Source organism: Sturnira hondurensis, unplaced genomic scaffold (genome assembly GCF_014824575.4).
Source record: "Sturnira hondurensis isolate 20B ecotype Veracruz unplaced genomic scaffold, ASM1482457v3 Scaffold0011880, whole genome shotgun sequence".
Lineage (NCBI taxonomy): Eukaryota > Metazoa > Chordata > Mammalia > Chiroptera > Phyllostomidae > Sturnira > Sturnira hondurensis.
In genome coordinates, this window is record NW_028084511.1 from 1069440 (window position 1) to 1091711 (window position 22272).

Below are 22272 nucleotides of genomic sequence, written 5' to 3' on the forward strand. Positions count from 1 at the left end.
GAGACAGACACCTGAGTGTGAGCAAGAGGCTCTGTTCCAGTTGCCCCTACCGTGTAACAACCCCGACCGCAGTGGTGTCAAACAACCATTTCACGGCGCTCGCAGATGGTGAGGCACAGACCTTGTGCGGGACGGGGCAGGGAGAGGCTGTCCCTGCCCCGTGACTTCTGGGACCTCTGCGAGGCAGACTCACAGTTGGGTGTGACCTGGCAGGTAGGGGCTAGAAGCATCCAGAAGCATCTTCACTCCTGCCTGGCCGTCAGCTGGAACACCTCCCCGGTCTCCGCGTGCCCTCTCCACAGTGGGTGGGCTGGGCTTCCTCACAGCGCGGCGGGCAGCCGAGTTCCAAGGGTGAGCATCCCGTGGGAGCCAGGCAGAAGCACATGGCATTCTTACGACCTAGCTTCAGCAGTCACGGAGCAACAGGGCTGCCATACTGCTTCAGCCAAGGCCATCACAAAGGGCCACCCAGGTCCGGGGGTGAGGGGGCCTAGGCCCCAGAACTCCAGGGAAATGGTGTCAAGGTCACATGGGAGAAAGGGCAGGAGATAGGGTCGAAGCCGCATTTAGAAATCGATACGCCCTGCATCTAACTTCCTTGGAAACAAGGATCTCTACATCTACCCGAGTCACCTCTCCGGCAAAGCCCAAACCACTCAAGCAGAGAGTGATAATATCTGAGTGTTGTGCAACGTTTCACTCTGAACAGAAAAATAAAGGCAGAATAACACTTTGATGGATCAGCCCCTGCTCTGTGTGGAAGTCACTCTTGCCGTCTCAAAGCTTCCTCTCTGTGCCTTGTTTTTAACGAGTAGAAAATCTACTTACTATCTAGCCTTCCCCCCCGGCCTTAGGTTAAACGCCTGAAGTGAAGAGGCAGGGAGGGACGGGTGAAGGTGCCCCTTCTTTGGAGGCCGAGTCCTGGATTCAAACTCTCTCTCGGCCCCGACAAACTTCTCCGCTTCTAAAGTGCAGGGGACGGGATCAACTTCGTCACAGGGCTGCCCCGAGAATCGAATGAGACCACACCTACCAATACCCTCCACACTTGGTAGCCACGCCGGGCAAAATCTCTAACATCTAAACTTCCTGAAAAATGAAGATGTTTTTCTGCTTTTTTTAAGCCTCTGCAATAAAATGTCTTCTCGTGAACACTGCCATAATTTTTACGGGCTTAAAATTTACCAGAAATGATGTGCTTTCGGATTCATAAGCACATGAAGGGTCCTGTGGGGGAAATGGCCTGTTTGTTCCCACAACCTCCTTCCAGAGCCTGGGTGCACGAGGTTGGGAGAAGGGGCCTGGCCGACCCCGTGGACTCTGGAGACAGCTGCTCCATCCTGCACTGGGGGAGCCTGCGGTTCCTGAGGCCACACGAGAAGAATGGAAAAACAAATGTGTCGAATGGAGGAAAACTCGTCTTGGCAGCTCGGTCAGACACGAGGCCAGGCCTCCGCTGGTGTGTGCAGAGGTGGAGAGAACAAAGGTCCCCTGACGTAGGGCCAACGGATTCTACCCTAACACTGAGGACCTAGTGGGTCCCTGCGTCAGAAAAGGGGCCTCATAATTTGCTCCTTGGCGGCCAAAGGCAGGTTTCCAGGGGTTGCCGTAGACGTGAGGCTCCCGTGTTGGTTGGGGAAGACAACCCTTTCCCAGGAAGGGCCCAGCTGAAGAGAGACCAGATGTTAGAGGAAATGATGGGGCAGGAGTGTGCAAACGGAGAGGAAGGGAGAGGGTGTGACTCACTGCGAAACTCCAGAAACTCTAATTTGTTAGGAACTGAGAGTTGGGCGTGGGGCGTGGCGGGCAGGGAGTGTGCAGGTTGGCCTATCACAGTCTCCTTCCAGACCTACGGATGAAGCCCCCGTTACCACCCCTGACACAAGTCCAGGGTCTGCAGCTTTGCCACCGGAACCCAACCCCAGGAAGCCGAGATGTCTCACCGTCAGGGCACAGCGGCCAGATTTCAAGGCGGGAAGTCCTGAGTTCAAGTTCTGGCACCTTACATGTGCGTGACTTTCAGCAGGTCGTGTAACCGCTCCCTGGTTTCCCCACCTGTGAGATCAGGGAAATCGTTCCTGCTCAGCCCAGCCTCCCTCAAAGGACGGTCCTGAGATTCGAGCATCACAAGTCAACATCGGTGCTATCCAGGCAGGGGCCCCAACGGGCCCGGTTCCCTGCCGTGTTCTCAGTGCCTCTCAGAGAGTGAACATCAGCAAACCTTTGGTGGGTAAATACATAATAGAGCTTCCCTGCCTCGCCGTGCATGGGCAGATGAGGCAGGGAAGCTCTTCGGGCACCACTCAGTCTGCATGCTACAGGACACCATGTCCGCGGGGGCGGTCCGCAGACCAGCTGCGGCATCCCCCAGGAGCTGGTTGGAACTGCAGAATCTCAGCCCTGCGCCACACTGACTGAATCATAATTTCTGGGGTTGGGACCCAGGACTCTGTGCCTGAAGAGGCCCGCCGTAAGATTCCCAGGCTTGCCAAAGCTTAAAAAACATTGTTACTAGGTTGAAGGTGAGAGAGGGTATGTGCCGCCATGTCCCTCTTCTTGGCCCACCCGAGCCGGCACACCCCAACCCCGTCCCTGGCCTGCCTGGGGCCGGGGAGCATGCTGTGAAGATGGGGAAGGCCCGAGGAGGGGGCAGAGGTCTTGTCATGGGGAGGAAGGAGCGGGTCTGCCCCTTCCTGTGTCAGCAAAACCTGCAGATGCTGTGAAGGGATCCGGAGATAAGCTTCGCAGGTGCACGAGAGCTGGGCAAAGAGGTCTCCTCCCAACCTGGGCAGCTTCTCTGCACCCTGGCGATGCCCTGTGGAGACAGCAGGGGGGCTTCCCAGCAGGGGTCCCAGCTTCCACTCACATCCATCCCCTCTGCTGAGATCTCAGCCCCTCCGCTGGAGAATCTGAGACTCACCCTGAGTGGCTGCAACACCAGAGATGAACCTTAGAGATATAGTGTTCGTGCTAAGAGCTACCGTGATAAGTCTGGTCCTGCTGCATGTTCTCAGCAGGGCCTGATTCGAGGTACCTGGAAGCAGCTGTTCACACACGCAAAGGTGCAGGGGGGGGGTGCGGTGCTGCACGTATTGAAGGAGAGAGCTGGGGACTCCAAGGAGGTCCAAACGGTATGCAGCAAGGCCAAGTGACCAAGCCCGCGCTTGTCCAGGTAAACCGACGGCTCAGGACCAGGATCCAGGGAACATCGCTGGAACCAGACTGAGGCATTCCATTGGCTCACGGTTGGAAAAGGGATGGAGACCTGGCCAAAGAGACAGGAGAGGTGAAGTAGGGAAGTGACAACCCACTGGGTCCCCAGTGGGGCCTGGGCACCACATTTAAAAGGGTCGTAGAGAACTGGGGTCTTTCCCCCAAAGTTACCACATTGTCACAGAACGCACACCTGGAGGACCAGATCTTCGGTCTGGAAAAAAGACAAGTCTGGGGAAGCGACGGGAAAACTGCCTGCAAATACTTAAGAGAACTCTGAGGGAAGAGAGGGCAGCCTGGACCTGTGCAGCCACACTCAGCCCAGAAACGCCTCCACCCCCCTGGGGTCCTGCCCTCGCTCCGGCCACACTCAGCAACATGGCAACAGCCAAGACCTTACACAGCCTCAGTCCACCCCAGTCCTGGGCCCAGTGGGTGTGAGAGTAAGGGCCAGGCTATGCAGTCAGGAAGCCCTGAGTCTCAGTCCTGTCCTTGCACCAGGCACCCTCTCCTTGAATCACCTGACACCAAACCCCAGCCTCTCCCAGCCTCGAGTTTCCTTGTGGGTAAACTCTGGATGTTCACCCCTGTGGGGGGAGGGGTGGGGCTGTAACGAGCATGCATTCACACATTTAGCAAATGCTCGGTTTGTGGAGCACCAAGCACGGAGCACCGGAGCACCGTCCTAATGCAGACCATCACCCTCCAGCGCTGCTCCAGGGGAGTAAACGAGCACTCAGGAATAATCCAGGGGAAACATTCCAGGGAGGAGAGGTGCAAGGGAAAAGACCTCAAAGAGCGCCTGCAATAGTAAGTGTCCATCTCACTTGGAGTGGATTTCCCGAGGGGAGGGGGATTGAAAGAAAATAAAGTCAGAGTTAAAGCAGGGCCAGGTAGTGTAGCATCTCTGAAGGCCCTCTAAATATGTTTTCAGCTCATTCATTTGCTATCTACCTCTGTCTCTCAAAAAATGTTTACCTAAGCTATTTCCTGATTTTTGTTTTTTAAGGCATATAAATAACTCCCTCACAATGGAAAAGAAAGATATACCTTCTTTCTTTTGTTATACCACCCCAATCTCTGCTAACATGCTCTCCCCATAAAATTTTTGCTGAAATAATTGCTCTTTTTTTAAAAAAAAATTCCATGTTGAATAAAAATAACAAATAAACCAACCAACCACGCAGCCCCCAGGAGGGGCCCGGCACGTAGTAAGTGCTCAGTTAGTGTCCTTTCTCTGCTTGTCTCTGATGCTGGTCCCGAGCAGAGGGCCATGGGGGCTGTCACTGCCTCTCAACAGCAGCACCCTCGGCTGGGTAGAGTGACAATGGCTCACAGAACACCTGATCCATATCTTTGGTGACACGGTTTCCTTCAGTCAGCAGATCAGATGTTACAGAAACAAGCCCTCGTTGCCAGCTCAGCACTCCTCCCGGTGTGCACACACAAAGAGCCACAGCTGCCCATGGGGCGACGGGCCACCAGCACCTCTCAGTGCACAGACCTGGGTCAGTGTGAGGGAAGGGCAGGCGGGCCCCACGGGTGGGGCACGAGGCAGCTAAGCTGCCAGCTCTGGAACTGCGACCCTGGCTCTTGGATGTGTGGACGTGCGACTCTGGGCAAGCGCCTTAGCCTTCCTGCACCTGTTTGCTTACGGGGGATACTGCGGGAGATTTCCTCATACAAGGGTTGTGTCTCTGCAGCCAGGCAGCCTGCGTGTGGATCCCACCTCTACCACCTATCTACTGTTTATTTCTTCTATTTACAAGGCCTCTCTGTGCCTCAGTTTCTTTATGTGCAAAGTGGGAGTAACAAAAATAGCGCCTGGATCGTCGTGAGGATTACACGGGTTTGTATACCTGGAGCGTTTGAAAGAATGCCTGGCCCAGTAATTGCTCACCCCCGTGTTTCAGGGGGATTCCTCCAGGGCTGACTCCGAGACAAGGACTTAGTGCAAATTGTCTGTTCACAAAAGGACCCCAGTGAGCACCTACAAGTGAGAAACTGAGGCAGGGGCAGGAAAGAAGAAGAGGGTGCGTGAGTGACCAGGTTAGTAGACATGTGGGGCTCAGTCTTGCTCGGTCCTGTGGGGGACCGCAGAGACACCCCCCCCCCCCCCCCCCCCCCCCCCACCCANAGACAACCCCCCCCCCCGCCCAGTATCCTTCCATCAGAAGGCAATGGGGCTGGGGTATTTGCAGTAGAAAGCAAAGAAGTCTAAGAGAACAGGGTCCCAACTCCAAATGCCACACCAGGCTTTCCTGAAAATTCAGGGGTCTCCCTGGGACCCTGCACACCAACAATGACAAACAGCTCAGGTGGGAGTGGAGGGCTCTGGGTCAGAGTTCATTTGATGCCTAGGTCGACAATGCGTCTCCACACAAGATTCGAGGGACACCCAAAGGGCCCCTGTCCATAAAACATCTCCTCTCACACCACCCTGGTGGGGACCTGAGATTACCCTCTAAAGTACTTTAAGCGAGGCTGGGATACGATCCCATGGGCATCTGAGAGCCACCCCTCTGCTGAGGACAGGAGCTGAGGAAGCAGGGAACTGAGGGGACCCTGGGCAGGGGCAGTGCAGTGCCCTACAGAGCACATGGTGGGTGTGGTTCTCGGCAGCTGGCCTTTCAGGTCTCCAAGCAAGTGCAGGAATTTAAGGAACTGAGAGGCAGGGGCTGGAAGAGCTGAGCGAGAATGGGTTGAGCTGCTCCTGCTGTGGGGAACTGCACCGCTGGGCAGGGCACAGAGGCAACGCCTCCCTGCAAGGCCTTCCTTGGCCCAGGATCATGAGGAGGCTGAGGCAGGCTGAGGCTGAGACACACGGTAAGAGCACAAGGGCCCGTGGAGGGACGCTGGAGAAGCCCTGCTGTCAGCCTGCCCTCAGGGAGGTGTTGCAGCAGGTGGAACTCACCAAGAGGCATCGTGGAGGCCATGCGACACCAGCCAAGGAGTAAGAGGTGTGAAGGGGTTCTCCATCCACTTCTCATCCCCCGGGACCTTTGTCTGAAACCTCCTCCTTGATCAGCGATCAGGACAGGCTGGGCTCCACCTGACGCTGCAGAGTGACCCGGCAGGTGGAAGCTGTGCTCAGCGCTGGGGCCCCAGGTGTCTGTCCTGACCTTCCTCCTCTGGCCTCTGAGCATCCTTGGACGACTTCCCAGGCCCTCTCAAAACCCCTCTGCTGGAGAAACAATGGTTTCTAAAAGAAGCCACTAGGACAGCAGGTCAGGAGTCCTGGGATCCCAGAGGTCCATTCCTGGGCTGTTCCAAGAACAACACTGGAGAAGAGATGGATACAGTTGGGCAACTTCCAAGATGTTTTTCCTAAGACTCATGCTGTGAATGACTCAAAACCCTTCCTGGGTCTCACAAAAAAGAGGGGAGGAGGCAGGTTCACACACTGGGGCAAAGGTCACTGGAAGGAAGCTCAGAGACCACCCAACCTGCTTCTAGGACAGGACAAAAGGGGCAGCTGAGAGGGTATGCGGGACGGCTGGGACCTGGGTATGCCAGGGCAAGGGGGTGCATCTTACCGGTACCTCAGCTTCACATATAAATGTTGAAGATGTGGAAAATGTTGAAAAGAGGGAGCCGCAAATCTGATACTTAAGCACAGGGTGGGTAAGAGAAGACAAGGATGTGCACATTAAACATGTAACTCAAGACAAGAGATTTCCCACCCCCGGGACCTGCCAGGAACGGTCCCTCTGGCAGTCAGGAGTGAGGGTCATTTAGACACACTGACCTCGTGCAAAATCACCAACATTACACATGAAAAAACTGAGGCCTGCAGAGGATGACACCCAATGGCACAGGAGTGAACTAACGTAAAGTTTTCATCCAGCCTTGCCTATGGGATTCCTAGATCTTTTTTCAAGTCTCTTCTCTCCAGGAAATGGGTCTCCCTTCCCCTCTCTGCCTGCACACTCTCCGACCCCCGCCCCAGACTGTGTTTGCAGGAAAGGCAAAGGCAGATCTCAAGCCACAGACAACTAAATCACAAGTAAATGGGCCACCGAGCTTTGCGCATGCGCCTAGTGAAGTCCCTCGGGCAATCAATCCCACCTCTCCGCCTGAAACTAACATGGCCGTCCTAGCAACAGCCTCTTCTGCCCGAAACAAACGTGGCGTCCGCTGACGTCATAGGACGGCGCCGGTAGTCTCAGAGACTTCACGTGGGCTCGGATTTGGGATGCTTTCCGGCTGGGCCATGGATACACCGCTGAGGCGCAGCCGGCGGCTGGGAGACCTAAAGCGTGAGTCTCCCGAGAGCCCCACCTCGGATTTGCAGGCGAGACCGGCCCTTGTGGAATTCGAGTCGAATCCAGAAGAAACCAGGGAGCCCGCGTCTCCTCGGCATGAGAGGCAACCCGGCCTGGAGTTCCCGCAAAGTCAGCTGGAGACGTGTCCAGGATCACCTCGTCTACGGCCAGGGGTAGGCTTGGGGTCTCCCCGAAGGGATTCGGGCCCAAGATCCCCCCAGGGTCAGCAAGATGCAGGCCTGGAGTCTCCCCGAAGACAACCAGAGTCGAGCCTTGAATCCCCCCGACGTCAGCCAAAGCCAGATGGAGAGTCACCAAAGTTCTTCCAGAGACAAGAGGAACCGGACGCGGAATTGGCCCACAGTAGGGAAGAGCTGGCCCGGGGGTCCCACCGACGTCAGCTGCAGCCGGGACCAGGATCGCCAGAGCCTAACCCCGGTCAACAAGCGCCGGGTCCCGAGCCCTCGCCCCCGCTACAGGACCTGACACCTCAGTCAGCTGACTCCACGCGGGGTCAGTGCCAGACACCTCCAGCCGGGACTGGGGAGCCGGGGAAAGACGGCCAGTGGCCAAGGAAGCGGAAAGGATCTCCGGCCCAGGCCCCAGCGCCCAAGAAGTTGAAGGAGGAGGTGGAGATTCCTGTAATCCCGAAGGGAAAGCCCAAGTCGGGGCGCGTGTGGAAGGACCGCTCCAAGAAGAGGTGAAGTTGGGGCGGGGGGGCGGCGCAGCTCGGCAGGGTTCTCTGTGGTATTGGGGCATGGGTGCAGCCTGATGTCGGCCGCTGGGTTGTCGAGAACTCACACAAACTGGTTATTATCATCAGAATGTGTAAAATGCCCTGGCACCCCAGGGAGGGCGACAGCGTGGTTATTTTTGTGCTGCTTTCCTCCTCAGGGTCCCTCTGGAACTCTCCTATGGCACCTCGTTGTGTGTTTTCATTGGACAGGCACTTACTTTTGCCCATCCCTTCTCGTGAGGGAGGCAGAAGCAAGTAAACCCGCCGTTACTTGATGAAATGCAATGAGGCCTGTCTTTGCCCACTATTATCTCTTAGGGTTATTTGCCTTTGTGATCGATAACCTTAACAGATAACAGTGAGCCAAGACACCGGGTATCTAGGACAGTGCTAAGCACTTTAGGAAGCCTCAGCTAGGGACCGGCCTTTCAAACAGAGGGACCGACATGCGTCGTGGCATTTAATCTGCACATCCTCCTGTGAAGCGGCAGGTTTGTCCTCCTTTTACATGTGAGGGTTATCTTCGTGTTATATATGAGGACACCGAGGCTCCGCCGAGAAGCCCGGTGTGAACAGACCACGGGAGGTCCAGGGTGAAAGCAGAGAAACCAGTCAGGAGGCTGTGGCAGAAGAACTGAAACACCTTCAGAAGCTGGAGTTAGGTCTTGTGGACGAGGGTCAATAGGTCATCGAATTGATGTTCAGGGTCTTTGGGGAAGCAGCTTCGGTGGGTGGCGCGGGAGCCCAGAGATAGCCCCGGCTCCAGGAGGTGGCCCAGGACATCTTGCCGTGCGCCTTCTCACAGAGGTCATCTCCTTCCTCCTATTGCCGTGTCACTGTCACACTTCAGAAAATCGACACTTCCCCTCATAACCTCCGATGCCCGCTTTCACATTCCCCAACCGGGGAGAAAGGTGCTGAATTGCGCCCGTGTGTGCCACCCCGGTAGGCGGGGAGCCCCGTCTGCAGAGGCATTCGTGCGCTTGGGAGAGCAGCAGGCCTTAATGGGTAGGAGCCAAGTGGCCTGGATTCTGTGGTCACAGACAGGGATCCAGGAACAGGGTGACCTTGGGCAGTTATTTAACCTCTCTGAGCCTTGGTTTGCTCCTCAATAAAATGGAGAGAACAGAAGTCCCCTTCTCAGAGTCACATAACCAGGGCTTAAGAAATGGCAACCAGCATGATCAGAGCCGTTTCATACCCTGAGTCTGGGCAGACCTGGAGGGTCACCTGCCCAGCATGCGGCAGACGGGCAGGTGGGGAGGTGATTCTGACTGGGTTTGGGGGAAGAGCCCGGAACTGAGGGGAGAAGGTACAGGTGCCTCCCATGGACTCCAGGAGTGCCCTCTCTCCCGCATCCAGGTTCTCCCAGATGGTTCAGGACAAGCCCCTGCGCACATCCTGGCAGCGGAAGATGAAGGAACGGCAAGAGAGGAGGCTGGCCAAGGACTTTGCCCGGCACCTGGAGGAGGAGAAGGAGAGGCGTCGGCAGGTGAGGGGCCAGCTGGCCAGGCTGAGGCCAGAGCTCAAGGGCTGAGCTCTGCTATAACAGGCTTAGGGAAGGGGAAAGCTCACACAGGTGCCCAGAGGGAAGGCTGGCTGGGCCTTAACAGAGCCTAAGGGCACAGCGAGGCAGGGAGCCTGGCAGAAGCACAGAAGCACAGAAGCAGAAGCACAGTCTGGGACCACAAGGTAATGAATGGACTATCCAGTTTAGCCTGGGGCTCTACGTGCGGCTCAAGGATGGGGAAGAGGCCCTGGAAGAATCCCCGGAGTGGCCCACTGGTGATTGGAACTTTTAGTGAGGTGGGGTTGGTCCCTGCTCAGGTGGGCAATGTTTACAGGTCAGAAAACCTTACCCTGGTACTGTTAACCATCATTCTCCAAGAGGAGGCTGCCGCGCATTGGCCAAGTGGTTGCCCATACTTTCCTCGTTTTCCCCGGATACTCATCCCAGGGCCAGAAATGCCCCACGAGAGGCTCACGCCCAACCTCTTAAATCTCCAGGAAGCCCCAGCAGGCCACACACAGAGAAAGTGAGGCATTGGCGTTGGCTAGTGCCTGCTCCCCTAGTACCAGGGTTCTCGGCGGGACATCACTCACCCGGTGATCCCAGGGGCACACGAGGAAGCAAATACTTTGCTCCAGCCTGTGGTTGCAGCCTGGCCACTGAGGAGCAGAACTCAGCCAGTCACTCGATCACCTGTCCCACTTTGAGTCACCCTCCCTCAGCCTATGGTCGAGGTCCTCTAGAAGGTGTGGCTGCTCCCTGGTGCTCAGGCCTTATCTTACTTCCTGTGTGGCCCTGGCCCCCTCTTGAGCAAGACGGCCTTTCTCACTGTTGTCTTCGGAGGTCTGCCTGCCCAGCCCCCAACCCCAGCCACTCCTGACTGCAGGCCCAAGTCTTACTCCTCGTTCTCCCCAGGGGCCTAGGCCACCCCTGCTCCCCTGAGTTACCAAAGCCAAGAGATGCCCCAGCTCCTGCAGTGGCCTCAATGTCCACATCCTACCCCGGCCCCACTGGGGACAGCAGCCGGCAAAGCTAACTAATCATGGGGCATCCTGTTCCCAGGTCTGTCTCCGTCTAGGTTCCCCTTCTCAGTGGTCGTAGGGGGCCGGGTGATATTCCAAGTCCACTACATGTGTTCATTCATTCCTCAAAACAGGTTTATGTGGTCATTCTCACTTTAAAGGTGGGGTCAGCTGAAGCACAGAGAGATTAAACAACTTGGCCAAGGTCACCTGTTCAGGAAGTAGCAGAGTCAGGATTTGAACCAGAGCCTCTGCTCTGCAACCCCCCACCTGGGCATAGGGACTTCAGGGGCAGAGAAGGTGGGGATGAGGGAAGAGCCTGCCCCTTCTCCTGGCAGCAGAGGAGAGAGTGGTTCCAGGGGCCACTGTCCACATGTACCTGAGTTCCCAAGTGTCAAGCCTCCCAAGTCTGAGTTCCCTGGCCACATCGAAGCCCCTGTCAGCTGTGGTCCAGACGTCCTTCTCAGGTGGGGTCAGTACTTTCCCACCATGGAGGGCTCTGGTCCCAGGGGACAGGGATTGTTCCTTCCCCCCCCCACCCCCACCCACATACCACCAGGGCCCCAGGAGTAGAGAGCCCTTCCCCTCCTCCCTGGGAACTGCCGGCTCTCACTCCTCGGGCACCTGAGAGACCAGAACTGCCTCAGCTCCCAGACCCAGATCCCCTTCCCCTGTGCGTTGCAGGAGAAGAAACAGAGACGGGCCGAGAACCTGAAACGCCGCCTGGAGAACGAGCGCAAGGCAGAGATAGTCCAAGTGGTGAGTGTTGCCTCCTGGGGGTCTGGGTGTTGCACTCCTGCCCCTGCACCCCTGCCTCTTGTCCCCGCTCTGTGCTGAGGTCCCAGGCCTCCCCTTCCCTGGGGAACAGGGCGGAGACTCCAGCCACATTAATGCCCTCCCCTCACACATCTGCAGATCCGAAATCCTGCCAAGCTCAAGAGGGCGAAGAAGAAGCAGCTGCGCTCCATTGAGAAGCGGGACACTCTGGCCCTGCTGCAGAAGCAGCCGCCCCAGCGGCCAGTGGCCAAGGCCTGAGCTCGGGACAGCCCAGAGGCCTCCTGCAGCCAACCGCCATGTCAGACCATGGCACCATGGTGGCACACCTCTGCGGGACCCAGCACCCCAACTCTAGCTCCAGCACAGGGGCCCCACTCCAGATGGGGCTCCAGCTCGGAGCCTTTGAGGGCTCTTAGGTGGGTCTTTGTGAGACAGAGGCCCAGAGGGAGCCTGGGACCTGGCAGAGAGGAGGGGCTGGGGCAGGGGAAGAGGTTCGGCACCCTCTTCTCTGCTTCCCCCCTTCTCCAAGTGCCTTCAGACCAAGAAGACTAAATTCTTCCGGTTTCTTAGGGAGCTAGTGACTGAGGAGTGACTCCCCTGAATGCACAAATTCTGTGTCAAGGTCCTGGGTTCCACCCCAGGCCAGGAGGCCGTCAGTCAGGAGGCCGTCAGTCAGGATCCAGCTCCGCCACACCTCCCCAAAGGCTGCTTTGGGTACCTCTGCCCCCCACTGACCCCCCGCTGAATCCAGCTCCACCCTCTTTTTTGCAACACTGAAAGGTGAAAGTGCAGGGTTGCAGGGAGCAGCATTTCTCTCCAGCCCCCTGTTTCCTGTACCAGCCCCTGCAGGAGCCCCACGGGTCTGACTGGCGCCCGTCCTGCCTGTGACAGATGTGTTGAGTGACCACCTGCTGTGTGCAGGCACAGGTCTGGGTTCCCAGGAAGGAAGTCCCTGCCCTTGAGCTTTCATTCTTACAGAGAAAACAATAAACGAGTAAAATTTATTATATGTCAGATAGCAAAAAGTCAATGAGTAAAGCAGGGGAGGGGTGGGAGGAAACTGGGGCAGCGTGCTATGATGGGATGTTTGTTCTGCCGGCTGGACAGCTGCTGTCCAGTGGGCCGGCCCTGCCCAGGGCTGGGAGTGAACCTTAAGCCAGCCTGCCCAGCCTGAGGTTGGCTGAAGGGGCACCAGACCGAGGTCCCAAGAAAGTCTCATCCTGGCTCTTCCACTTGTATTTCATCCACCAAACATTTCCCAGCACCAGCTCCGTGCTGGGATGCAGATCTGAGAACACCAGTCCGACCTCGAGTCCACGGCAGGCAGAGGAGATGGACATGATGCTTCGGACGTTCTGTGACAGGCATACCAGTGGCCCCTCACAGCTGCAAGCAGGAGCAGTTGCCACCCAGCCCCTGTGTGGTCGGGAGGTGGGTGCTGCGAAGATCTCGGGGTGGCCCGCATTGCCCACAGAGCGTGCCACAGAACACGGGCACCCAGAGGCGTCACGTTAGCCAGGGAGCATCACGTGCTGTGATCTCCGCAGCCACTGTGCACGCTAAAATGCTCACGACTGAGCAGACAGGATGCCCACCGCACTGTGGTTAGCCCTGGTTTCCCAAACCTGTGACCAGGGCATGGCTTTGCTCTTCCCGCCTTGTAAACACTTTGAACAAGGCTGGGCCAGAGGGAAGTGGTGGAGGCTCCCACACAGCTGCTTTCTTACTCCCTTGGGTGTGTCACTATGTTTTGTCACGAAACAGTCAATGAACAAGTAATGCTGAACGGTCATCACGCAGACCCTGCACCTGGGGCAAGTTATGCAACCTCCCTCCACTTGGATGCGCGAGTCTGTGAGAGCTGGGGCTGACAACCCACCCCTCGAGAATGTGGAAGGAAACATCCAGCCCAATAAATGCTGGGTAGACGGCTAACGGGAAGAGGCCAGACTGGAACAGTGTTCCCCAAACCGTTCTCACTGCCTACCCCCAAAAGGCATCCCTGGTGTCATGTAAAAGTGCCCTCCTCCCCACAGTCATCTGGTGAAGCTGAGCTCCAGGGAGGTGCATCCCGTGTGCCCGTGGGGACAGCCTGCAGCCCTGGCTGGAGAGTCTCAGGTGACCCTAACCCAGCGTTCCCCCAGGTGTGGCCCGTAGCCCAGCAGCACTGAGTCAACTGGGAGCCTGTTAGAAGCGCAGCGTCTCCACACCCCACCCGCGGGCTGGATTCCCCAGGGGGCCTGCGTGCAGTGAGGTTTGCAAAGGCTGCTTTAACCGCGTTTGAGAAAAGGCTTTACCAAGTCACACCGACAGGAGGACGCTGCAAAATGCAGATTCCCGGGGCCTGCCCTTCGGACTGAGCTTTCGGGCTGGAACTGGGCTATCTACATTCCAACGGTGGTGCCTTCAGGACGCTTTGGCGCTGGATCCCGGCCTTGCCTTTGCCTTTGCCTTCCAGCGAGAATGGCAAGGCAGGCCCGGAGCCTCTACGCTGAGGTGATGCTCGGTGCCCGGCTCAGGGGGCCCTTCTCCTCCTGGGACCCGGCCCGGGCCTTCGCCGACGAGGGTTCAGCGCGGCCGCCACACAGCCAGTCCAGCAGGCGCTGGGGCCTGCGCGGGCGGGGGACGACGACGGTGGTGGAGGAGGCGCGGCGCCGGCGGCTGCTGCCGGTGGTGAGGTCGCTGTCGTCCACCAGCACGCTCTCCAGCACGCTGGGCAGCGAGCGCCGCAGCTTGCGCAGCAGGTCCGGGCAGGTGAACACGTAGAGCAGCGGGTTGATGACACTGTTGATGAAGGCCAGGCTGGTGACGAAGGGCAGCCCGCGCCACACGAGCGGCCGCAGCGTCTTGTCGTTGTGCGCGCGCGCCTCCAGCAGACTGAAGACGTGGTAGGGCCCCCAGCAGAGCGCGAAGGCCGCCACCACGGCCGCCACCAGGCGCACGAAGCGGCCGGACCGCCGGCGACCGCGCTGGCGCAGCTGGGCGCTCACGGCCGCGTGGCTGGAGGCGATGATGACCAGCGGCACCAAGAAAGCCAGCAAGAACTTGCTGACGGCCAGGGCCACCTGCCGTGAGTTGCACGTGGCGTCAGGGTCCGGCCCGGGATTGAGGAGCAGCAGGTTGTAGTAGCACATGATGCGCCCATCGACCCGCGGGATGGTGTCCCGGAACACGAAGTAGGGCACAGTGTTGAGCATGGCCAGGGCCCAGAGCACCAGGCAGACCTTGTGGGCCGCTCCCACCGTGCGGTGGTTCTGCGCCCACACGGGCCGCACCACCTGCAGGCAGCGGTCCAGGCTGATGGCACTGAGCAGGAAGCCACTGGCGAACATGTTGAGGAAGAAGATGGAGGAATGCAGCTTGCAGAAAGTGGTGCCCAGCTCCCACGAGTGGCCCACGGCCAGGAAGTAGGTAAAGAAGGGCAGCGTAGCAGTGGCCAGCAGGTCGGACAGCGCCAGGTGCAGCACCCAGGTGGTGATCACCGTCTGGCGCATGCGGCAGCCCACCAGGAAGAGGATGAGCCCGTTCTCCACCAGGCCCAGCAGGGAGGCCAGCCCATGCAGCACCACCGACACGTGGTCGATGTAGCGGATGCTGGAGTTGCTGTGCTTCTGGAGGCGGGTCATCTCCGCTAGGATCGGGCAGAGCAGCTGCGCTGTGGTGTTGGCCGACATGGCGCGCTGCCGTGGGGGGAAGGAGGCACTGCGGTGGGCAGGGCGGCGGGGACCCTAGGCGGAGCGGGCAGTCTGACTCAGGGTGTTATTGATGAGACCCCTCCCTCCCCCACCAGTGAAGGTGAGCCAAGGCAACCAGGTGGGGGAGAGTGCCTCTCAGCTGCCCCACCTGCTAACCGTGCCACCTTGAGCAAGCCATTGGCCCTTCAGGAGTCAGCGTCCCTCTCTGCCCAGAGGGACCTCAGTCATGGCACGACCTACCTCAGAGGGGTGCTGGGAGAATGAAGTGGACGAACGTGTGTACGTATTTAGAACGGAACCTGGGGCACAGTGACACTACATCGATGTCCTTGTTGCTGTTGTGAAGCAGATGGCCTAAGGTCACAAGGGGAAGTAGAAACAGGGTCAGGCAAGGAAGGACTGACTCCTTTGCTGAGTCCCTGGGGCCCTGAGGCATGACTGAGGCCTCACCTCGAGGGCAGGTGGGTTCAGCTGGCCTGGCAGACGGAAGGAGCCTGTGCCTTTAATGGATGCTGCCCTTCCCCCACCCACAGCACCCCCCACCCAGACCTTGGCTCTCCACAGATTCTCCTTGGGGCCCTTGGCTGCCACAGTGGCAGCTGATTGGCTGTGTTGGCTGCAAACAATGGAGCCAGCCCCTCGTCTGATAATCGAAGAGGAACTAAGATAAGACCGGGGAGAGCTGAGCTGGAGGAACTACCAGACTGGGACTCTGGAGACCCAGTAAAAGACCTCTCCCCTGCCTGGATGGAAGCTGCAGCTGCTCTGCCTGCCCCAGGAAACCCAGCCTGTCCGTTCATTTATTCATTCACCCATGCAACAGACATTCATTGAGCAACTACTCAGGGAATCATGGCAGAAGCCAGCCTCTGGCAGACGGGCAGACACCCCCGATGGGCACGCCCACAACCTCATCGAAAGCACGAGACCATCTGACGTGAAGCTGGTTGAGACTGATGCGGGCTGAGGAGGTAGGAGACAGGGAGCAAGGGTGGGGAACTCAGAGGGTCCCAGGCTCCCTCCCAGCATGCCAGGACTGTGGAAAGTCTCTTACATGGGTGCTCTCCCTTGCTCACAGCTCTCTGGGAAGATGCCAGTATGTCTCTCCATCCCATTTTGCAGATAAGAAAACTGAGGCACAAGTGTTAAACACACTTGCCCGGAGCTACCCGAACAATACAGACATGTAGATGAAGAACAGTCTAGCACTCAGCCCACTTTTTCCCTCCCCCTCCGCTCTAAGTAAGAGACAGTGGAAGACGATGGGAAGGAAAGAGGGTGGAGGGTGGTCTTCAGTATTTGTCTTTCCAGGTGAAACACTTTAGGCCAGGACTAGAAAGTCTCCAGGGACCATGTTCTTTTGTAAAGTGAGGTCCCAGGGTATCAGTCTAGAATATTCCGGTAGATGAGCCCCTCGGAGCCGGGGATCTGCAGGCGGGAGGGTGGGAGCAGCAGTTGGGCCATTGCCCCTGAGAAGGCTTGTAATTCCTTAAGTTTAGAGTTTGTGGAGCAATTGCACCGACGATGACCCTGTGAGACTCCATTTTTCGGAAGAGGAAACTGAGTTTAGGAGAAGCAGCTGGCCCAACGTCCTTAGCAGCAGTGGCGGAGCTGGGATGACACGGCCAGCAGACAGACCAGCGCCACCCCCCTCTCTGCAAGTCCAGCGGCTGCTTGTCCAAGTCCCACGGGGATGCCCAGACAGCACAGTCCTGCTACACCCTGGGAACCCATCCTGATCCGTTCTCTGGCTGCTCACAGTTAGCCCTGAGCCTGCCAGGATCCTGAGGGAGCCCAGCAGCGAGGGTCTTGTTTTGGGAGGGGGCTGTGGGCAGAGATGCAAGCTTTTGGAGTCAGAGACTTGGGTCTGAATCCTGGCTCCCTGACTGCCCGGCCAGGTGAACTTAGGTCAGTTACCCCGAGACTATTGCATAATCCTAGTTAACACGGAAGAAAATACAGCCCCCTCTGAGCAGCAGGTCCCCCCAGGTCTTTGGTAAGCCCAGCCCTCTGCCATCCTAGCTGTTACCAGCCCTCTTCTCTGGTAAGACTGCACCTCCTCTCATGGGGCCAGAGGGGGCACTTGGGCTGCCCAGTCCCCGACCGCTTCCTCCTTACCTGGGCACAGTGGGAGGGCGCGCGGGACTCCAGCCCTGGAGGCAGTCAGCTTCTGGTGGCAGCTGGGCAAGAGGCGCTTGTAGGAGGCGGCTGAGGGAGGAAATAGCTCTCAGGCCCAGACTATTTGTCTGTATGTGTATTTGGGCGGGGGGGGGGGGGCGGGGGGGAGGCGGGGACAGCCAGAGAGTGAGTTGTCACACTGGTGTTCGAGTACCATTAATCCCCATTGATGGGGAAGGGACACGGCCTCCGGCGGCCCCTGCTCACCCCTCTCCCTTTACAGCAGCCAGTGCAAGTACACGAGGGGAGAAAGGTGTGTGCCCAGAAGTGTGAGCCCAGGTGTGCAGAGGGCCGTGTGTTTAAAGGAGGCTGGTGTGTAGGGGAAGTGCAGGAGGAAGGAACAGAGCGCTCTGTGTGGCAGCCCCAGGATGCTAACGTGCTATAGCTGTTTCTGTGAGGACTAACTGGTGTATTAGTTAATAACAACAGAAAGTTGCCCTGGCTGGTGTGGCTCAGTGGACTGAGCTCTGGTCTGTGAACTGAAAGGTCACCGGTTCGATTCCCAGTCAGGTTCAATTCTGCACCTGCCTGGATTGCGGGCCAGGTCCCCAGGTGGGGGTATGTGAGAGGCAAATGATCACGTCCCTCTCCCTCTCTTTGTCCTTCCCTCTCCCCTCTCCAAAGTAAGTAAATAAAATCTTTAAAAAAATATAAGAACAGTGAAACAGGCAGTGAGCATGGCCGCCATTGGTAACGATGGACCCAGAGGGCCCCTCTGTGGGTCAAGTCTCCAGTGCTGGACAGTCATTCAGTTCAGCAAACACACTTTGGAACCCCTCCCGTAGGTCTGACCCTCTGCTTGGTTTGGTGGCAAAGAGACAAAGTAGAGGAACAGTCTCTGTCCCCAAGTTGCTCATCATGAAGGTGGGGAGCACGTGCGGAAAAAGGTTGCCATGGAGGACAAAAGCGGCAGGATCTCCAGTGAGGCAGTGAGAGAGAGGAGTGGTGGGTAGGTAGACTCTGTTAAGGAGGATCAGTGAAGGCTTCCCAGAGGAGGCAATCTCTGGTGAGGGTTTTGGAGGGTGAGTAGGAGTCCACCCAGAGGCCAAGGGAAAGAATGGGATTCTAGAGCAGGGAGCACAGTGCAGGGACAAGGCACAGAAACAGCCTGGTAGGTACAGGCTGTGGGGAGGTGGGGACAAATACTGGCTGATGACAGGGTGTGATCAGGGGTAGCGGAAATGAAGACGGTGGATGGGCAGCGCTGGGTCCCCAAGGGGCTTTCTGGCTTTCAGGCCCAGGGGCCCCCCACAGGGTCCTGTCATGCTGCCCCTCTGCTGCGTGTTGGGGACTCTGGGGTGTCCTGCGAAAGGGGCTGGAGGATTCCTGGGAAGGCCTCACCTGCTTCCTGCCCTGCAATGTACTTCCTGTGTGGTTGACTCCCCTCTTCCTCCTCCTCGTCCTCCTACTTCTTCTTCTTCTTTTAAATAGGAGATCGTTTATTTAGAAAGTCACAGAGGTAGAAGAGGTGAGCCATAGAAGAAATGAGCTCAGGAAAGAAGTTACAGCAAAAGGCGGGCCCGTGGAGCCTCGGGGAGAACACATGCCTTGAGAGACTGAAGAGGGAGGAGAGGTTCGGCCCAGAAGAGGGGGGGATCTGGGGAAACGAGGGGGTGGGGAGAGGTGCAGGAGTGCTCCATGGAGAGAACTGCCTGGCTGACTTCTAGAGAGGCCAGGAAGGAACACGAAAACCCGCTTCCTAAGGCAGGGGCGGAGGGAGACAGCTGGGGAGAAGCCTGGAATTGGGCGAGACACTGGCCCATTCCCTTGACTGTCTGTTAAACACACCTGATGCCGTGAGCATCCTCTTGGGAGCCCAGAGACACTGCTGATCCCAGAAAGACCTCCTGCAGATCGGGGTTCAGGGTGGGGGCGGGCAAGAAACACATTCCAGGCAGCAGTCCCAGCACACGCAAAGGCACTGAGGTGGTGCGTGGATGGAATAGCTGGGGACGAGGGGAAGCGTGTAGGGACTGGTGGGTGGTGTGCTGGATCTGAGAGGCTCTGGGAGTCTGGATGGATCCCAAAGGCGGCAGAGAGCCCTCGGAGGCCTGTTAAGCTCAGATTTGTCTCCCCAGCTGCTGCAGGTGAGGTGGATACGGAGATGGATGGGACTTTGGGTCTTTCTGGTGGATATCAAGTTCCAAGCTCTGGAGAAGGCTGTACTTCTAGGAGACTGGAGACTGGAGACTAGGGCCTGTGCCCTGAGGGTAGCTGTGTATTTTTCTAGACCCCGAGGATCACTGGACAGGGCTGGGTAGGGCTGGGTAGGGCTGGGGCTGAAGACCCACCTCTCATCTCCCTCCCACTCATCCCAGTGCTCAGAGAAGCCAGGTAGGGACACCAGCTTCCCCAGGCCCCTCTCTCCCCGTTAGTCTATGACCCCTCCAGATAGGCCTTGGCTGCCCTGGCAGCTAGAACAAGGCACATGTCCCTTCCCTTTCCTCCCCCAGGCCCAGGGAGGCCCCCAGGTCATGGCAGACAACAGCAAAACACCGAAATGGTGGTGTCTGGCTCCTGTATCTTCACTGCAGCAGCTTCTGAGCGGAGCCCTTCTCTCCTCATCTCCCCCCATCCTCCCAACAGCAGGGGAGGCCCCTGCTCCCCACCAGGACCTGCTCCCAGCTCCACCAGAGCACCCCAGACCCATGGACCCAGAGTTCTCCACCTCAGCATCGCCACCCCTCCCCCAAACTTGATATAAACGCAAGTGGCCAGGTGGCACCTCCTGGGTCATCAGACACACGGGGGCTTGGGCCTGGCAGTCTGGGTTTAACAGCCCCCCCCCAAAAGGTTATGATGATGCACACTCAAGGTGAGAATTTTAGGCCTTTGCCAAAGGTCCCCAGTGACGTTCCCCTGGACTCTGAGCTCTGCGAGGGTCCATCCACCTGGCAGTCATGATGTCCTGACTGCAGCAGCGGCCTCCACAGAGATTTTCCACTGGGTGTTCTTCCTAGACTCATCCTGAGCTGGGGTCAGACTCCGTCTCTGGGTTGCCGGAGGCTCCTGTCCTCTGCTTCCCACCAGCAAGCCCCGCCCAGGCCTCTGCTGATCAGGGTCTGCAGTGCCGGGGTCCCTGACACCCAGGGAGGAGGCCTGACCTGCCGGTTCCCACGGGTTCCCACGGCTCCCACGGTTCCCAGGCAGGGGAATGCAGCTGAGGCTCCCCCACGAGAACCAACATCTCACTGCCTTTTTCTCTAGAAAATGCCTTAGGGACCTGCGCCCCTGGAGGCCCCAGGGGGATCCCCGTGGCTCTAATATGGGGCTGCTGAGTTCCCAACATGCTGACTGAGTGTCTCCAAGGTGCTGGGACGTTGCAGGAATGCTCCTTGGCCCCCAGAAGCTTCGTCAGCAAGAGGGAGCAAAGACTGAGGGAACAATTAAATGCAAACGTACACAGTTCAGCCATTGCCATCTTGTCCTGGGGCTTGGAACTCACTTTAAATAAAAGCTATATTGCCCTCATCCTACACCTATGCCCATTGCTCCTCCAGAGGGAAAAATGTATTTTTATGAGCGCCTGCTGTGTGCCAGGTGCTTCATGAATAAGGGCACCTCTTGGCGCAGCCCATGGCACCGACGTTGCTCCTCCGTTCACAGAAGGCAAAGAGGGTCTGAGCCAGGGAGTGGCTTGCCTCCTGCCAGGGCTGCAGAGACAGGAGGGGTAGCCCGGGCCCCTGCCCCTCCCACTACCCCACCTTGCCTTCCTGGCCAAGGAGCTTTTGGGGTCCCTCCCAAACGGGCGCCAGCACTGCCCAGCTGCCTCAAAGGGATGGAGGGGTTGCTTCTCTGAGGATTACAGAGTCAGAAACGTATTCCCTTGCAGTTCTGGAGGCCGGGAGTCGGGAATCTCGGTCCCAGCAGGGCCGCCTCCCTCTGAGGTCTCCAGGGCAGGACCCTCCCATTCCGTGCTGGGCGCTGCATCCCTCCAGCCTCGGCCTCCCCTTCGTGCGGCCACCTTCCTCTCCCTCCACATCTCTCCGAGGACATTTGTCATTGGATTTAGGGCCCACCAGGTAACCCAGGGCGATCCCTCTCGAGATCTCTCATTACATCTGCAAAGCCCCTTTTTCTAAGTAAGGTAACATTCACTGTTTCCAGGGGTGACGATGTGGCGATAGCTTTTGGGGGGCCACCACTCCACCCGCCTTGGTTTATGGAACGAAGCCCGACCCACTGAGGCACACTGAATGGGACAATGATCGATTCCTTTAAAAAATTGATAATAATAAATAAAATTTTTGCAGATTGTATTTATTTATTTATTTATTTATTTATTTTTAGAGAAAGGGGAAGGGAGGGAGACAGAGAGGAAGAGAAACATCGATGTGCAAGAGAAACTTCAAATGGTTGCCTCTCTCATACCCCCATCGGGGAACCTGGCCTGCAACCCAGGCATGTGCCCTGACCAGGAATCAAACTGGTGACGCTGAGGCTGCTCAGTCCACTGAGCCACATCAGCCAGGGCAAATAATTAAAAAATAAATAAGTTGATCATTGTCGTGTTCTAATGATTATGACCAGCAGACTGTTCTCCGTGCTTTACGGGGCTTATTTTACTTAACCCTCACACAACCCTACCTGAGCTGGGTTTTGTCATTAGCCCCATTACGCTGGTGAGGAAGTCGAGCCAGGTTCGCCCCCCAGGTTCACAAATGGAATCATAACCAAGGGCTCAGGGCTCTCTCTCTCCGGGACAGTGTGGCTCGACTTTTCTCAAAGGTCCTTCTGCCCTTGGCCATGAGAAAGCCCCTTTGCTCTTTCTCTGCCTGTCCAAGGGCCTTGGAAGATACACTGTCCTCATGGGTAAGGTTTATGATCAGTTCGGAAACACCTTTCTGTGTGTTACCTAATTCCATCCCCTGCAGGA

General features: G+C 57.5%; 2 protein-coding genes across 2 annotated transcripts; one reads left to right on the forward strand and one right to left on the reverse strand.

The window, feature by feature from the left end:
- Positions 1-7361: 7361 nt before the first annotated feature.
- CCDC86 (coiled-coil domain containing 86) lies at positions 7362-12527 on the forward strand. Its single transcript, XM_037060488.1, has 4 exons — positions 7362-8178; positions 9577-9706; positions 11431-11505; positions 11662-12527. Exons 1-4 carry the CDS (start codon positions 7409-7411, stop codon positions 11779-11781), a joined length of 1095 nt encoding a protein of 364 aa, XP_036916383.1. The 5' UTR covers positions 7362-7408; the 3' UTR covers positions 11782-12527.
- Positions 12528-12554: 27 nt separating this feature from the next.
- Positions 12555-17430, reverse strand: PTGDR2 (prostaglandin D2 receptor 2). The gene is made up of 3 exons (XM_037060487.1): positions 17337-17430; positions 15459-15572; positions 12555-15203 (listed from the first exon to the last, which is right to left on the reverse strand). Exon 3 carries the CDS (start codon positions 15195-15197, stop codon positions 14010-14012), a length of 1188 nt encoding a protein of 395 aa, XP_036916382.1. The 5' UTR covers positions 15198-15203; positions 15459-15572; positions 17337-17430; the 3' UTR covers positions 12555-14009.
- Between the last annotated feature and the right edge of the window lie 4842 nt (positions 17431-22272).

Excerpts from the sequence above, each read along its gene's own strand:
- CCDC86 (XM_037060488.1), top strand. The coding sequence starts at position 7,409 with ATGCTTTCCGGCTGGGCCATGGATACACCGCTGAGGCGCAGCCGGCGG. Across the intron at positions 9,707-11,430 it reads AGAAGGAGAGGCGTCGGCAG|GAGAAGAAACAGAGACGGGC; the intron begins GTGAGGGGCCAG and ends TGTGCGTTGCAG. Across the intron at positions 11,506-11,661 it reads AGGCAGAGATAGTCCAAGTG|ATCCGAAATCCTGCCAAGCT; the intron begins GTGAGTGTTGCC and ends ACACATCTGCAG.
- PTGDR2 (XM_037060487.1), bottom strand. The coding sequence starts at position 15,197 with ATGTCGGCCAACACCACAGCGCAGCTGCTCTGCCCGATCCTAGCGGAG.